General features: G+C 41.5%; 1 protein-coding gene across 3 annotated transcripts in view; it reads left to right on the top strand.

The window, feature by feature from the left end:
- AKT1 (AKT serine/threonine kinase 1) overlaps window positions 1-11,301 on the top strand; it is a 77,475-nt gene extending 66,174 nt beyond the window's left edge. For all 3 annotated transcript variants that reach the window (XM_021528923.4, XM_085580838.1, XM_085580840.1), the window contains 3 exons: window positions 4,856-4,943; window positions 9,363-9,465; window positions 9,967-11,301. In XM_021528923.4, coding sequence (XP_021384598.1) covers window positions 4,856-4,943; window positions 9,363-9,465; window positions 9,967-10,046 — 271 coding nt within the window. In that variant the 3' untranslated portion in view covers window positions 10,047-11,301. The remainder of the gene's footprint in view (window positions 1-4,855; window positions 4,944-9,362; window positions 9,466-9,966) is intronic.
- The last annotated feature ends 5,326 nt before the right edge of the window (window positions 11,302-16,627 follow it).

Here is a 16,627-nt window from a genome sequence, read left to right as displayed (position 1 = left end):
TGGGAAGAACAATAAATTGTATTCTGCTTTTAATCATGGCTATTTCCTAAATTTGGTCATATGAAATCCATTTTGTAAGAGAAAAGGAATTTTGAAGTTTCTTTTGGGATTGATAGAAGTTTATTAATCTTGTAATGTGAGCCCTAATTTTCCTAAGAAGGAAAAAATCTATTCTGTAAATATTTCCTGTTAATGTGACCTGAAATTCCCCTTCGCTGCTTTGTGACATGGATCAAATGAAAGAAGGTAATCAGAGCATTTTTTCATAAATGAAACAACACAGTTTTTACTTTTTATTGTTCTTCCTTTGGCTGTAGAGACTGTAGCTTGTGAAAGTGGGCATGGATCAGAGCACCCTGTGTAAATGTGCTATGTTTAGATTTGGTGGATGGGTTTAAAATCAGTGTCTTGTAAGCTCTGAATCTTGTCAGGTTTTTAACTTGAGAGAACTTCAGGATGGCTTAATCTGAATTTTGATCATTGACTTCACTACGTGCCTTTGTCTCTGTCATAGGCCAGGGTTGTTCAGCCTGGGGTTTGTCACAGGCTGCTTTACCTGCCTCTGTGGTGCTGTTGGACCTTGCCATTCAGCAAGAATAATAGGAAGGTGATGGAGCATTTCAAAAACACCTGTTCAAAGATCTGATGACTTCAGAGAGTTGCAGTTGTGTCTTTGGAGAGCTGAAGGCACTCTGTGGGCCCTGGTGGTCAGTTTCTGCAGTCATACAAAGATCTGGTACTTCATTCTTCCATAGCCATGATGGTTCTTTCCATATCCACATGAAAGGTCAGTCACAGATGTTCAGGAATGTGAGAGTTGATCAAGCCCTTACTTGTATGAATACTGAACTCGTTGGTTTTTTCCCTAGTGAAAGGAGGAGATTTGTAGTTAAGCTGTGTGTCTGTCCTCTCTGCTGCTCTGCTACAGGAAGGTTAGGTGGCTCTTGAGCTCCCTTTTACTCAGGCACTGGGAGGTCTGCAGCCCTCACAGCGAATGCTCGTGTTGGAAGAGTTAGAAGTGACACTTGAGGGGACTTCAGGGGCCTGGGGTGGTCCCAGCTAGCTGGTGGCCAGCAGAAGGAGGTAGCCTTGGTCCTCTTGGACAGCACACTTGGGTGCCTTGTGGACATGCAGAGTTTTGGAGCCACACATGAGAGGTGGCTTGTGTTTGCTCTGAAACATGTGTGCCTTGAGTAGGAAGGTGCTTCTGTCTTCAGACAGCTTCAGGTTCCTGTGTATCAGCTGAAGTGCAGAATGCTCATGTCTTCATGTTTCACCAGGTGCTTTGAGATAGGCTGAGATTTAGCTGTTGTGTATGATAATTTTAGTCTAAATCAGTTCTGTCCACGGCAATTTAGACACATTCAAACAGTTCTCCCACAGAGATCTAAATTGAAGCTGAGAAAAACATAAAAGGCAAGTTTAAAGATTTTTTTTTTCTCCCAGCTTTCCAGAAATCGCTATTTTAGAGACTTCCCAAGCTTCACCAACCTCAAACATGACTCCTCTTGATTACTGATGTTGCAAAGTGGGAGCTTTTTCAGTGCTTTTTGTATCTACCATGTTTGTGTCACATGCATGTGGTTAATGAAGAAGTGGGGAAGTAAAGCTCAGCAAAGAGCTGGGAGTTAGCTGCATTAGGCTTTCCAAAAGTTTTAATCTCTGAGCAGGAAAACACCCAAAGACTCTGTGTACAGGGCTACAGGACTTTGGGAAGAATTTGGCCTTTTCCTTCCAAATCTAGAGTATTCAAATCATACTGTTCTGAAAGACAAAGACAGCTTCTCTGTGCTGATAGAGCCAGTCACAGGAAACTAATGTGAATACAGCTCCCAAATCCTTCCTGTGGCTCTTAGAAGCCTCTGAAGGTAAGGACTGTAGTAAAATGAGCTACTGGTGTCCATCTTGACTGTATCAGAGAAGGAGAAATAAGAATCTGTGTGCTTGGACCTGGTGAACACCAACAGCCTTTGCTGGGCTGTTGTTCTTGAGCCTGGTGGGGCTGTTTGTGCCATTGTAGAATTGGGGCAGGGCTGACTCAGAGAAATCATGTGAAGACAGGGCTGAGAACTAGAAGTGTGCAAGTTTCTTTTTAAAGAGCTGGGAATGGACCTGGGAGCTGAGCACGGTTTAGTTCTACGTGGGCAAATAGAGATACATATTATTTTTCACGTGATCCACTAATTGCAATCTTCCTATGTGTTTACAGACTATATTTATATACATATGTTAAAAATACAGTACAGCAAATTTTAAAATTATTTCTATATGATACATCTGTGGAATGATGGCTGATTGCCCTCAGTTTCTGGAGTACAGACATTTGTCATTAAATGGTTAAAGGGACTTAAAAGCAATATGCAGATTCATAAAAATTTAAAATGTGAAAATCATTTTGTTTTAATATTGATGTTGCATTTTATTAATAATTTTCACTTTTGGATTTAACTAAAATAAGAAAGTCTCTCAAGGGTAGATAGAAGTTGAATGAATAACCAGAATTGTTTGCTGGTTAGGTTTTGAGGGATGTTTTCTCTCGTTTTTCTTTAAATTGTTTTTTGGCCTCTATACTTTCTGTTCTATTTCTTTGTATACTGTGAATTTCTGTAGCTTCTGCTTTTCAAGTCCTATATATACTATTTTTGGTGCTGTCTGAGGACTTAAATGTGCAGAATTTAACTTTAATGATCCAGGAATCTCTTCAGAGCTCTTATTTCTGCTGCATTTTTATTTATTGCATGTCCATATGAAAGACAAACCTGCTGCTCTTTACATTCTCACTGGTGCTTAACCATGATTTTTGTGCTAGTTGCCAATTTAATTGTGTTGTCCTTGAGACGGACCTTTCGTAATAATTCTGGAAGACAAAACCATATTTTGGAATAAATCCATATCCAAAATACAAGGTTTGTGTTGTTTGACTAGATTTGTGTAATGTTCAAAAGGTAAGTAAAACATCTGGAGTCTTTCTTGGCATTTCCCTGAATATGTGTTTGCCCTTCATGGAACACAGGCTCGTATTAGATAACATATTCTGCAAAGCACTTGCACATGGCTGCAGCCAGCCAGCCTTCCTGCCTGCTTCTGCAGGACACCATTCAGGTGCTTCTGAGCTCAGAGTCACTGTGCCCTCCTGTGCAGTCTGTTGACATCTGTGGATAAAGAGGATTGACTCCACCCTCTTCATCAGCCATCATCATTGTGCTGTGGAAGCAACAAGGAGTCTGGCAGAGACTTGGCAAAGACACTACACCTGGAGGGAGCCAGCCGAGAAATGATTACTCACAGAGTTTGTTTCTGTTCCCAGGCTGCCCTGGAGTTTGTTCCAGGCTGCTCTGCAGCTGTATAAAGTGCTGCCAGGCAGATGGGAGAGCCCTTGGGTGGACTTGGGTTGGTCTTAGAGCTCACCTGGGAGGAGTGAGGTACTGGAAGGCTAGGGTGCTGTTCCACTGCACATTTTTTAAAGGATGATAAGGAGCAAATCCCTTAGGGCACTGTGGCACTGTCATGGGGGAGGGCAAGGAAGTAAGTACAGCCCCAGGACTGTCAGGCACCTGTGCTGCTGGGTGTCTCTGGTACAGCTGTGTCTCTGCCAGCTTGCCTTCTCTGCAGATGGTGCTCAGGCATGGCTGAGGGGTTGAATGCATCAGGATCCATTCCCAGTGAGCACTGAGAACAAAGTGTTGCAGTATGTGACTTTTCCATGCTGAACAGTCATCCAGTGCTGTCCCAACAGCATTGTGCTTTCATGCTGCATTCCAGAGCATGCAGTCTCAAGCTGTAAAAATACCACTTCAATGGCTTTTAGCAAAGCCTTCATATTTTCTCTGTTATTTTGAACCAAACCCCTCCCCTCTATCCCCAGATAATCATGAGCTGGGGCATAGGGTTACCACAGGTGGCCCAGAGGACATTCTGTTGCTTCCAGCTCTTCAAACAGGGTGAGGATCTCCGTTTGCCAGTGGCACCAAGCATGGGAGAGCAGGCAGATCCTAGAGATCAGCCTAGGTGAACATGGTAACACCTGAGCATTGTTTTAACCTTGTTACCTGAGTCTCCTGCTGCTTACCCAGTATGTGTTTTGTTTTCTCAGTGCCTGCCTTTGCTTGCAGATGTGGTTCAGTCTTTTAGAGAGCATTTTAACCTCCACAGCAAAATTTAAGCATCTGTTAGCTCAACACTGCAGCTAAACTGATTGCATCTATAAGCTGTGTGGACAGTTTTATTTTGGAATAAAAGTGCTCTATCTTGATATACCTCAAGTCAATAAAACACCCTTTGTGCTTTCCTGAAGCCAAGGAAGAGGAAAGATTTGCATATGCTGTGATATTATCACTGCAGTTGTCAACTGTTTTCTTTAATGGAAATTTAAATCAGGTTGCATAAATCAGTTTGCCTTAAAAAGCCTTGTTTCTTTTTCACTTCAAATTTGGTTTTACTGCTGGCATCACTGTACTGTAGAAGACTGTTAAGGGGTAGTTAGTTGCATATTAATGTAGAGAGAAGGATCTGTGGCTCAGACCTTTTACTTACAGGATCTGCTGTGGTCCCCAGGACAGCATCATTCCTGAAGGGCAGATCTTTTGAACTGTGGGTTGTTGTTTTTTTTTTTTTATTTGTCTAACAGAGACATTTTTTCTAATTCTGTTTGTTAGCCTCTTTTTAAATCTTTTAGTGGAACTGTGTTGAAGCCTAAAATAGGCCTTGCACAAAAAAACCAAACACACAGCAAATGCTAGAACTGCTCCCAAATGCATTATATAAACTCAGAATTTCTTCAGTACACTGCAATAAAAATTGCATTAGAAAAAATAACTGTACTCAAACATTTAATTACTTATTTTGCCTCCTACAGGTTAGGTGGCGGTCCTGATGATGCCAAGGAAATCATGCAGCACAAATTCTTTGCTGGCATTGTTTGGCAAGATGTATACGAGAAAAAGGTATTTATACAACTGTTCTCCCAAGGTGAATTGTAGCTGTGGATATATCAAATATTTCAGATTTTGTTGCTCTCTAAAGGTACACAGAAACCCTCCACAAAAAATGTTTCTAATTGTTTTTAGCAACAACTTAATATACTGTAATCACATAATTTCTGGATTTTTATTTTGCAGTGATAGGAGTATCTCTTAATGAGATACATGGTTTTATGGCTGAATAAATAGGTTGTAATCAAAATAGCTTCCTATCAACTCTTGCTGCCATTTCTTGTGTTGCCTGACACATCCCTTGCAAGCCCAGAGTTACTGCTGGCTCCTGAGCATCTGAAGCCAGACTTCTAGAGGGAGGAGCAGAAGATGGGCTCTTCTTTCCCATTTCATTTTTCCTGCCTTTTCAATCTAATGTTGTCAGCATTAAAGACAAGTCCAGACAAGTGTAGACTCTTACATCAATCCAAGCCTAATACTAGTTTTTGTGTGTGGCAAAGGACTGATATGAAGTGTCAGCACTTCATGGTATTTCTCATGGGTTTTCTTTGAGACCCACTGGGTTTGTTGGCTTTTCAATGGGAGCCACTGAAGTCAAAGAGCCCAGCCCTTCTTGTAAGAATGTGTTTCATCAGTTGACTGTGCCTCAGTGCCCCTTTCTTCTCAGATAACTATTTCACACTTCCAGGATGCCCTGCTTTGTGTTCTAAGGATGGTGTGCTGTTGTCCTCTCATGTTCAATTCTCAACAGCCACATTTTCATAACACTCATGAAATGCAGCCAAACGTGGTGGGTCTGCAGATTCAAGGCTCCCATCTACTGGTGCCACACAATCTTACTCAATCCCAGCAGTCCTTTGTGGTATCAGATCTCATTTGATCTCTAAATACAGTTTGGTTGTCCTTCCAGTTGGTGGGAGCAGGTAAGACACTTGGCAGATTCTGAGTCTCCATATTGTAGTGGGAGCATTGTCCAGTGCCTGTACACAGCTACAGAGAGAGCTCTGTTTCCTTCTCTTCTTTCACTTCCTCACAGATCTATGTGGCTAAAATAAGTGAAAAATCATAAAACAAATTTTTGTGCCTTGAAAGTATGGATAAGACATTAAGATCTCAGAGCATCCCTTGAGGGAGAGCTGCATGCAGTCATGAGGGCAGGAGAAAGTTCCATGGAGTTTATTCAATATAACATGAAAAGATCTGAATTCCTATTCTAAATAGGAAGTCGTCCCCCTTTTCACCCAGTTGACAAGCTGAATGCTTGAGGGTTTGCTGGTTTTATGCACTTGAAGGTAAAAAGCTGACAGTAGAGCTCAAATATTTTGATTAAAGCTATTTGTGATTGGTAGTAGTCCCAGTTCCCTGAACAGAAGTCACACAAGCTGGAGGCAATGTTTTATTTAGCCACAGGAATAAGAAAGCCTTCTTAAATTGTTCCATAGTGGTAATGATTCAGATTATTCTGAAAACTATCAGGAAATTCCAAATACTTGAATCTTTTAGAGCAAACCATGTGCTAATTGAGACTAATCCTGACCTTGGCCTATCCAGGAGTCTAGATCCTGGCTTTTCTTGTGTCCCATTAGTGTTTGCATCTCAGGTAGGCATGCTGTGCAAATAGAGAGCCTGTGAGTAGTTGCTGCCTATATTCTGGTGGTCCAAAGAGGGTCTTGCAGCATTTACCTGAAGTGCAGTCCCATGGATTGAAGCTGCATTTTGTCAGCTGCTGAGAGGTGTTTGTGTGCTGAGCTTGGTTCCCCGCCATCTCCAGTAATGCTGGGTTATGAGTATGGGCCTGGGTAAGCCAGAATGTTTGCTTTGTAATTAAACTTTTTGGAAGCATAGCTTTGCTTTAAATTATAAGGAGCTTTGAATAACTGGGGTTGTCCCCCAGATTTAAAATGTTTATTAGGCTCACTTGGAAGCATGCTGTCTGTCTCTGGTGCAGAGAAGGTGCAGTTTAATTTGCAGTAATTTGCCCACCCACAAGCAAAACATATGCAAAGAGATTTTAATCACATGGGGGCTTTTTTCTGGTCTTTTTTCTCTCTTAAACCAGCATGAGCCTGTGGGTACCAATGCTGGTCTGCAGCCGTGGGAGGCTACAGGTGGCAGCTCCCTGCCAGTTGAACTGCAGAGCTATTGCAGTGACAGCTTTTCAGTAAAGCAACATATTTGCTTGTTAAAGCCAGCGTTGGAGCTTTCTGCGGCTTCCCCTCTGTTTCCAGCTTAGCGCTCAGAATTTGACAGCTAGGGGGAAAAGATGTCTGGTGGGTGCATCATAATCTGTCTCAAATTGCTTTTAACAGATACTAAAATAAAAAGGAAAATGATACAGGCAGCGCTAGCCCGTTCCACATGTGTGCTGGCTTGGGATTGCTGCTCTGAGTCGCTCCAATGTGCTCAGTTCAGGTGGCTGCTGCAGTGCCCAAGTCCTAAATCACTCCGAGCTGTGCACAGCAAGCAGAGCAACTGGGGGCACTGTGAGTGCCAAAACCACCATTAGCTTAAAAGGACAGAGCTACAAACACATGCACAGCCTGTCAACCCCAGGGTTGCTTTGGGAAGTAGGCAGAAACTGCTGCAAGGAGAGGGAGGATAGAGTTACATGAGGAAGAATCTTCCTGCTCCACAGGGCTTTTATATGTAATATGGTAGTGTGATTTGATTGAGAAGTGTTATTAACATTATAATGTAAAGCATTCCCTCTTCAATAGCTTCAGGGGACTGCAAAGCTTCAGAGTAACTCCTGAATTTGGGATATCCTATTTCCTTTTCCTTTTTAAATTCAGGACATAAAATACCATTTCTAAGGACCTAATATTTTTTGGTAAGGGTAATGTACCCAGCTCCTTTATGCCATTCTTGGGCACAGAAAATTGTGAGTAATTGGGAAAAAAAGATGATGAATATATACTATAATTGTGCTCTCTTATAATAAACAGAGCTTTTATGTTTTAAATTTTTAAAGATTGATTTTAAACAGTAAATGCTTCTTTGCATGTGGGAACACACCCATATGTATACATTACATTTCTTACAGTCTTTACGTTGAAAATGAACACACTTGATTGGATTGATGTTTATAAGACAGGACACAGGTGCTCTTAAAACAGATCAGAAAGACCATTCTGGTGATAGGGAACTTGAAAGTTGGCAAACAAATGATTCTTCACGTCCAAGCAGGAGGCAAAGTCAGGGTTGGGGAGGAGGTGTTTTGTGTATTCAAGATTTGCTGATGTTTTCCAGGTAGTGATTTCTGTCACTGTTCATGTTTGTAGAAATGCAGAAGTGCATGTCTCGGGGTCACTGCATAGTTCCAGTTGTGGCAATTTACCATCCACCTTGCTAAAGCTCTCCCTGCAGTTTTGGATTGGAAGCTTGATGCTTCCTCAGTCACGCTCCTGAATGGCTGCCCGGTGTGGCTGTGTGCTATTAAAAGATGGCCACGCGTAACCCCGGCGGTGGGCGAGCCCGGGAGGGCTCAGAGCCCTGTTCACATCCTGCTTCTGCCCCTCCACGCAGGGGAAGGTGAGCAAGGTGTGAATCCCAGCTCCAGTGCCCTCCAGAGCTGTCCATGTTCCAAGTGTGTGCATCTGTATGCAGCCAGCTCCCCATCCCGCTTCCCGGGCGCTCCTCCTCCAGCCCCAGCCAGGCAGCTCCGCTCCATCTGGAGCTGCTCTTGCCAGAGCCTGCCTAGGTACACATGGATGATTTCCAGCCTGTCTGCCCGAGTGAGGCTCAGGAATAAACCCCAACGAGTGCAGCTCCTGGTGTAGCAGGAAGAGGATGTTCACTCCGACTGGGCTCAGGTTTTTGTAAGGGCTCCAGGTTCTTGAAGTTTAGAGTTGACATCAAGCTGCTTTTGGGGACCAGGAGTCTTAATTAAAGCTTAGTGCTGCTGCTGCCTTGGCCTAGATTCTGCTGGGTTGGTCAGACCTCCAGTGTGAGCTGCATGGGCACAGTAGTGCTGTAGCTGAAACTTTTTGTTGAACGTTACAACCTTTGTGGTGATACACAGGGTTAGCTGATAAATTTCATATCACTATGCATCTTTCTTACTGATTTTATTCTCCTTAAGCATAAATCTGACTAGATGAGGTTGACAATTTCCATATAACTATGTGGGGAACTAGTACATGTTATTTTTAAACATTGGTCATCATGTTATTACTTGAAGAAATTTTAGGATTCTAAGTTTTCTTTGTGCAGTTAAATCCTAGGGAAAAATGCCTTAAATGCCCCATTAATAGTAAGTGCACACTTAAGTAACTATTTTTTACTGTATGTGCTTCCTTCTTTGTGAGCTGGTGTTTTTTAGACATTTTAGGACTGTAGAAAAAGGCACTGTAGTTATAACTATGTCAAATTCTACTTGTTTCAAACATCACTTCAAGAACTTGTAAATGGACACTTTTTTTCTTTCCTTAGCTTGTACCTCCATTCAAGCCACAAGTTACATCTGAAACAGATACAAGATACTTTGATGAAGAATTTACAGCACAGATGATAACAATCACTCCTCCTGACCAAGGTAAAGTTTTTCCAAATGTTTTCCACTGTGTTCTCCACAGCACCAGAAATAATTTGCTATGATGTGTCTCTTCAGCCCATATAAAAAAGTATCAGTTTAAACTTGACGGTTTTCCATGTGTATTTGACCAAGAGTTGGTAAATTGATGTGAAACTTTCTACATCTTTCCAGTATTGGAAATGAAAAACCTGTTTAATGAAATTATTTGTACTGTTGTCTTTTCCAAATTTGCACATTCCCACTGGAAATCAGTGATAATAATGTTTAGCTCATGTCCATATCCACATGCACTGTGTGTATGCAAGCAGTCAGTTGAGCATGGGCTAATATCCCATCAAAATACTGTATTTTTGTGATAACTGAGCATGTTTGTTGCTCTCAAATAGCAATTGCCAGAAATTCAGAACAGTGAGTTCTTTAACATGCAGTATCTTATTGTTGATTTACTGAAAATAAAAATAAAGGTAGCAAATGTTACCTAATTTTTTCTTACTCTTTCAGATGACAGCATGGATTGTGTAGATAATGAGAGAAGGCCTCATTTTCCTCAGTTCTCCTACTCAGCCAGTGGAACCGCTTAATGTTTTGCCATTCAGAAACAAAACAGACTGCATTTTGGGGACCTTACTTCAATGGACACTAGAGAACTTTCTATATTATCAAGTTACAAACTGTGTTTGTATTACAACTTAGATGAATTTGTAGGAAGCCTCACAGATTCTGTATTTAAAACAATTCTTTGATGCATTTTTGAGAAGGAGAACAAATCCATTCTTTAAGTATTATGTCAAGGCTTTTATGCTGAATCACCATACATTTTTAAGAATATACACCAAAACTGTTTACTTTAGAAATAATTAAGGTATTCAACATATCAGCAGCTCTTACCAGAAAATCCCCTTATTTTATTTATTTCATACAGTTCATTATCTAAATACAGAATCTGCACTCTGATCAATTAGATTTATATAGGAAGATATAAGACTTTAGTAGCTAGTGCAATAATATAAGCAACAAAGTGAACAAACTCTGGAGGGTTAAGGTTCAAACTCATTTTGGACAGCAGTGAAGTGTCATCCAACTCCAGAAAACCAACTATAGGAACAGCATTAATGGCCTCAGTGAGGTAAATCAAAAAGCAAAAGTTATTTTTGTTATAACATCTGCTACAAGACATTACATATCAAACTGAATCGGTGGAACTGCCACGCCGTACAGATGAGTATTTCATTCTAGACAGTGCATTTAATTATTCCGTTTGCATAGAATCTAGGAATACTTCATAGGATTGGCTTCTCAGAACCTAGAAAACGCTTGATTTACCAATCTAATATGAAAGGCAACAACACAAAATCACCCACTTCCACCACTGTACAGAAATACCACACAGGTCTAAGAGAGAAATCATCCTCATGAGTGACTCAGCCAGACACGAGTACATTTGGCACTGAAGTAATGACTTGTTGCCGCCTTTTTTTTTTTTTTTACGAAAAGATATATGAATATATATAAACACTTAATGAATTTTTGCATCATGCCAGATCATTTCTTCTTTCTTGAGTGTACATTAAAGGTATCAACCAACAGTTCATGGTGCCTTCTCACTCTTGAAGGTTCAGTTTAACAGTGTTTCCCATGTATAAAAAAAACTAGGTTGAAACTTCATATGTGTTCGAATAATAATGATGTTCAGAAAGTGAACTCTTTTTTTGTTTTTCATTTTTAATCTTAGTGGGAAATTCCCCACACCCTATTTTTGTTGTATCATGTTTCTTTGTAATTTTCATAAAAGCAGTCTTACTCTGTCTCTGCTGCAAATAAAGTTATTCCATTGTAGGTTGCGTTCTTTAAATTGCGCTTTTTTTTTGGTTTTTTTCATTCTCTTGACTGTATAAAAAATAATGACATGTACTTCAATTAAGTAGCATTCAATATTTTTATTTGAAAGGAATTATATTATGAAAACCCTCCCTTCCCCTCTCCATCAGACACTGCTGTGCTTGCACAGAGAGCCCATCATCTTGATTTTTTTTTAACAGCACTCAACTCTAGTATTTTTACTCACAATATGAAAGTTTCCCTCCAAATAAATAAAATTGCTTTAATGAGTTAGGTTCTTATTTCTTGTTGTAGAGAATTTGTGGAGATGCAACAACTGCTCCCATTTCTCAAGTTTGATGTGCACATCACTGAAGGATTCAGGTTGTTCTGTTCCTCCTCAGTTGTTTCATCTATGTGCTGATCATTATGCAAAGATAATTTTGGAAAATGCTTGTTCAGAGAAAAGCAACCTGTGCCAGGAATAAATTGTCTTGAGGTGAATGAGGTCTGGCTTTGTTTTGCTGCCCTCCTGGTGCCAGCAAAAGGCCCTGATCTGCAGAGGTATTTCTGTTCCACCACTCAGGCCAGTCTGTGCTGCACAATCTCTAACACTCTCCAGGCACTAATGTTAATCACAGCTGAGAGGTGGTTAGAGAAGGCTGGAATGTCCTTTTTCAAACATGAATACAAAGAACGAGATCTGAACATCCAAGAACAACTGCAGTGTGCTTCAGAATAAGCAACAGGAGTTGCAACCGTGGTAAGCTATTAAACATCCAGCCTGTGTTTTGGTTCAAAGAATAAGCTGTAATTCCCAGTGCAATTTACTGCGTGTTTGTGCAAGGAGGGAAGGGGAAGAAGATCTGTGTCTCTGTAGAGGCTGGTGCTGGACAGCCTGTCCCGTTCAGCAAGTCTGATCTAACTGCTCTCCTTCCTTTGCTTCCAAATCTTCATCTACGTCTCCAGCCAGCCCAGGGACCAAGTCCAAGGAAACTCTTCTGCAAGTCTTGACAAGTTTTGAGCCAACACAACTTTGTGCATCCAAATATAGGCAACACTACTGAGCAAAGGTTACCATTATCTGCCCCAGGAAAACCTGCTCTGTCAAATGCAAGAGCAGGCATGGATCAGGTTGTTTTATTGAGGCTGATTACACCTCATTATTTTTCTGCCAGTTGTTGCTAATGGATTGTTTTAATTCCCTTATATAAAAGGGAACTCAAAAAAACTGGCAGAAATCTCTGACTCTTAGTATCATTAGCAACTGAGAGCTGTGAGGGCCACACCTGAATGCTGGATCTTCTGGATGCATTTTGCCAGTGATCTAAATACCTTACTTGTTGTTCGTAATTGAATGGTTATGGCTGTTACAGCTGTATATCTGCAAACATAAAATGTGTTCTTTACATTTTGAATCGGCACAGAAAATCCTAGTGCAAAAACCTGTGACCCGAGTGTCATTCACCTCAGAGATTGTGTTTGTACCACATATGCTGAGACTGCTTAAATCTTGCATGTTTCTTTAGCTCTTTGATTCTAAACCTCAAAACTTTTCTAACAATTTCTACAGCCAAAACCTCCCTATTCTTCCTTCTGGCATTCAGAAATGTCATCTTGCTCTGGTGTTGCACGTTGCAGCAAAGATGGTGCATCCCAGGTTCTGAGCACCAGTAGTGGATCTGTGTTACACCCCAGAACTTCATTGTAAATTCAGACTTTGAGAAAAACAGGAAAAAAAACTCTTGGCAAAGCACATAAGTAAGTTCTCTGTGTGCCTGTGACTGCAGTCTGGAATTGAGGTCAGCTGGGCAGTGGTTGAAACAGACACAGTCCTCTGAGTGCTGCTCGGGGTTGAGACATGGGCTGGAGCCAGGTAATTCTGCAAGTTCCAGTTTCTATTCTCTCGTGTAACTAAAGCATTCAGTAGAATCCCATTAGGATATGACAGGCTGTTCTCCCTTTAAAGTGGATGAAAATGACTGTTTCATAGCATTCCAAACTTTTGCATAAATTGTGCAAAGGTTCTAAAACTTTGCACAAACTGTGACCTCTACCCCCCCCCTCCCAGTACAATAAGCAGCTTTTTATTAATTTTTCTTTATGCACCTTCACTCCTCCAGCAGGTGACATCCACCTGCTCTCCAGCTCTCATCCTTGCTTCGAGTCCTAGCTGGTTTTTTTATTCATTCACAGTTTTCCACCTGAGAAACAAACAATGATAGTCTTTAGAGGTTTGAGGGCAAAAACTTGCCTGGATTGTTTGAATTGGATGGTCCTTGCTTTAACTAGTGGGAAATTTTGTCTGCTGCTTCGGACTGTGCCCATGTGTTGAAGTGCTCAGTACACCAGCACTGTGTTTTCATACTCCTGAGTGTTTGTGGGGCCTTTTCAATCTTTGTCAGAGAAAATACCCTTTGCTGCTTAGAGAGCGCATGCCAAAACAGATTTTTATCTCCAGTAGCTGTGTGTAGGATGGTGGTCTCAGATCAGAGGTCACAGCTCACAGTGGGAGTGCAAACTCCAAGGAGACAGAGATGCAGAAGAGGAGCCCACACACAGAAAGTTCCTGTGCAAGTTGTACAGATCTGCCTGAGAAGTTTGGGAAATGAAGACTTAGCACGTCTGGTTTATTTCACTGTATCTAGAAGAGCTTCAGAGGTAAAAACACAGTTGAAGAAACAGGTGAACGTAAAGGATCTTGTTTCTTCAGCGCTGCAAAAGGGTGTTTGTCTTCCACTTGGAGCTCAGTTTCTGTAATAACAGGGAGGTTCATTGCCACGAGGAGAGGCACGCAGGGAACACGCAGCGCCTGTAGCCAGCAGGATCATTGTCCCCCTGCAGCTGAGGTGCAGCCGTGTGCCCGCTCCTGCTGCAGCACACGCTGCATTCTAATCAGGGGATGGCTGCCTGCTCTGCCCGAAAGCATTTGAAACAAATGCCATTTGTTACAGCGGTTCCTGCTTGACATTTTTTTATATTTCTCTAACCGATGGTCGCCACCCTGGTTTTGTGAGGGTGGTGGGTTCTTAAGGACCAAATCAAGGTATTCATGTGTAAAAACTCTACTTCCCTCTGTGGTTTTTCAGCCTGCACATAGCTCAGTTCTGTTTCCCGTTCGCTGAAGTGCTGCTTCGCATGGGGTTTTTTTGCCTGTAACTGGGTTTTTTGGCCTCCCCCCAAAGATTGGCTTTGTGTTAAATGTAACCCTGTTTTTCACACTTTCTTCATGGCTTTTTTTCAGGTTACTGTAATTTCTTGTAATGTTGCATTTCATTGGGGCTTTGAGTTTGTTTCGAGAAGATAAATGGCAACACAGCATTTGCTGTATTTTCTGGATTCTGAAGGTCTCTCAAATTCTTTACATACTAATACATTCACCCTGCAGAAGATAGAATTATTTTTATGTTGGAGTGTAAAGTCTTCACAGAGGACACACAGACCCTTCCCCATATGCTGTCATCTTTAGTTAAATTCTCTGTATCTATTCCTTTGTGCTGCTGTGTCCTTACAGTACTGATGCTGTTACCCAGGAAGTTGTCGAGTACTGAAAAAATCTATATCAGAGCAAAAAATAGTGATTGTGATCTTCAGCAGAGTGCCTGAGAGTTCACTGAAATTGGATTAAAACAAACATGAAATTCATTCTTAAACATGCTGGACTCGATGGTCCTTGTGGGTCCCTTCCAATTTGCCTTATTCTGTGATTCTGTGATCCTGCTCTGCATTAGGACCTGCTGCACTTTAGAGGCTCCTTACTCTGAAATTGGCTTTTTATTTTAATTTACTGGGGCACAGATCTGACTTCAGAGAACAATTCCAGCACCTTCTCCCACACACAGGGCTAGAGCTCATGGAGCATTTGAGTGATTTTTTTTTTTTTTCTAAATAGCTAATGAATTTTTCTCACATACTTGATAAATTACTCCAGTGACTTTTAAAGGCTTTATACATATGCAGAAATATCAAAACATTAGCCTTTCAATGAACTTACAGAACAAAAAATGGAGTGATATTATTAGGATGGTTGCAGCACACAGTAAATTTTCCATATTATATGTTTAGTTGTTGTGATTGTTCCTTATCCTGATGATACTGGGAGAAATGAAACTAAACAGGAATACCTGGTCTCCATCCAGTAATGAGTGTAAAATGAAACTGAGAAAAAGCAGAGAGAACAAAGTGTCTTGGAGCAACTGCAGATTGGAAAGTTGCAGAGGAAAGGAAGTGGAAGAAAGTGGAACAAAATGTACTTATGTACGCAGGTGAGGTCATAAATTTAATGTGTAACTAAGATAAAGGGATTAAACTCAGTATCTCCTTTTATTTGATTGTAAAACTTAGAATCAGGTTACCTCTCCAAAGTTTTACCTTCTGTGGTGACTTGCTCAACGTGAAAGAAGTGGGGCTCAAAGGTGGCTGCTTGGTGTTTAAAATTATCTTTTTTTTTAAATTCCCATAAGCAGCAAAGGGGGTTGTAATGAGGGCAATGCTTCCTGGACAGGTAACTGAGAAACCTCTCATAGCTGTGCCTTGGTTGAGGTAGGAGAGGCATCCCAGCAATGCAGGAAAGCACTGAGTGTGGCTGGAGGTCAGTGTGAGTGGCACTGAGCTGTCTGGGGTTCCCCTGTGCACAACAGTTGTGTCAACTTTCAGATCACTGACAGTAACTTGGCTTTTATTAGCCATCTTTCTATAATCTCTCCTCACAAGAAAGGAGAAGTCAACAAGGACACCTCAAAGAGGAAGAAAACCCTGGATATAAATCCATTTATTTTCCTAACGGGTTCAGCTGCAGTTTTCTCTGAGCAGCACTGGATCAGGCACGCAGGCTGGTGGAGCCCCAAGCACCCGAGGGCTGCTGCACAGGAAGGCTGGAGCAGCACAAAGAAGATTCCAAGTCCCCATCTGGAAAAAGCCCCCACAGGAGCACAGGCAATGGCGATGCCATCTGTCTTCTGCCGAGCAGATCTCCTCTCCTGGGAGCAGGAAAAAAGCTGGCACATGGAGGTGGGCTTTCAGTTCCCTGCTGCACGGAGGTTGGATGCAGATTGCTGGGTGGCACCTGTAGAGACCAGCCTGCACTACTGAGTTTCTTTCCCCTTTTTAAATTTTTTTTTTTTTCAGAATTCCAGTTTTCTTTATTTGCCTTTTGCCGTATGACATCATTCTCCCATCTATTCCCAGCAGACAAGGAACAATGGATTTCTTCTTCCTCTTCTCCCTCTCTTTCATTCTTCCTTTGTGCCTTACCCTGTCTCTTGTCTTCTGCAGGCCCTTCTAGAGGGTGTGTTATCAACTGACAGAATGCCTCTTTAAATAATTATTTTCCTCATGCTGGATG

Source organism: Lonchura striata, chromosome 5, assembly GCF_050655825.1.
Source record: "Lonchura striata isolate lonStrDom1 chromosome 5, ASM5065582v1, whole genome shotgun sequence".
Taxonomy (NCBI): domain Eukaryota; kingdom Metazoa; phylum Chordata; class Aves; order Passeriformes; family Estrildidae; genus Lonchura; species Lonchura striata.
Note: the sequence above shows the minus strand (reverse complement) of the source record. Positions and strands in the feature narration are given on the sequence as shown.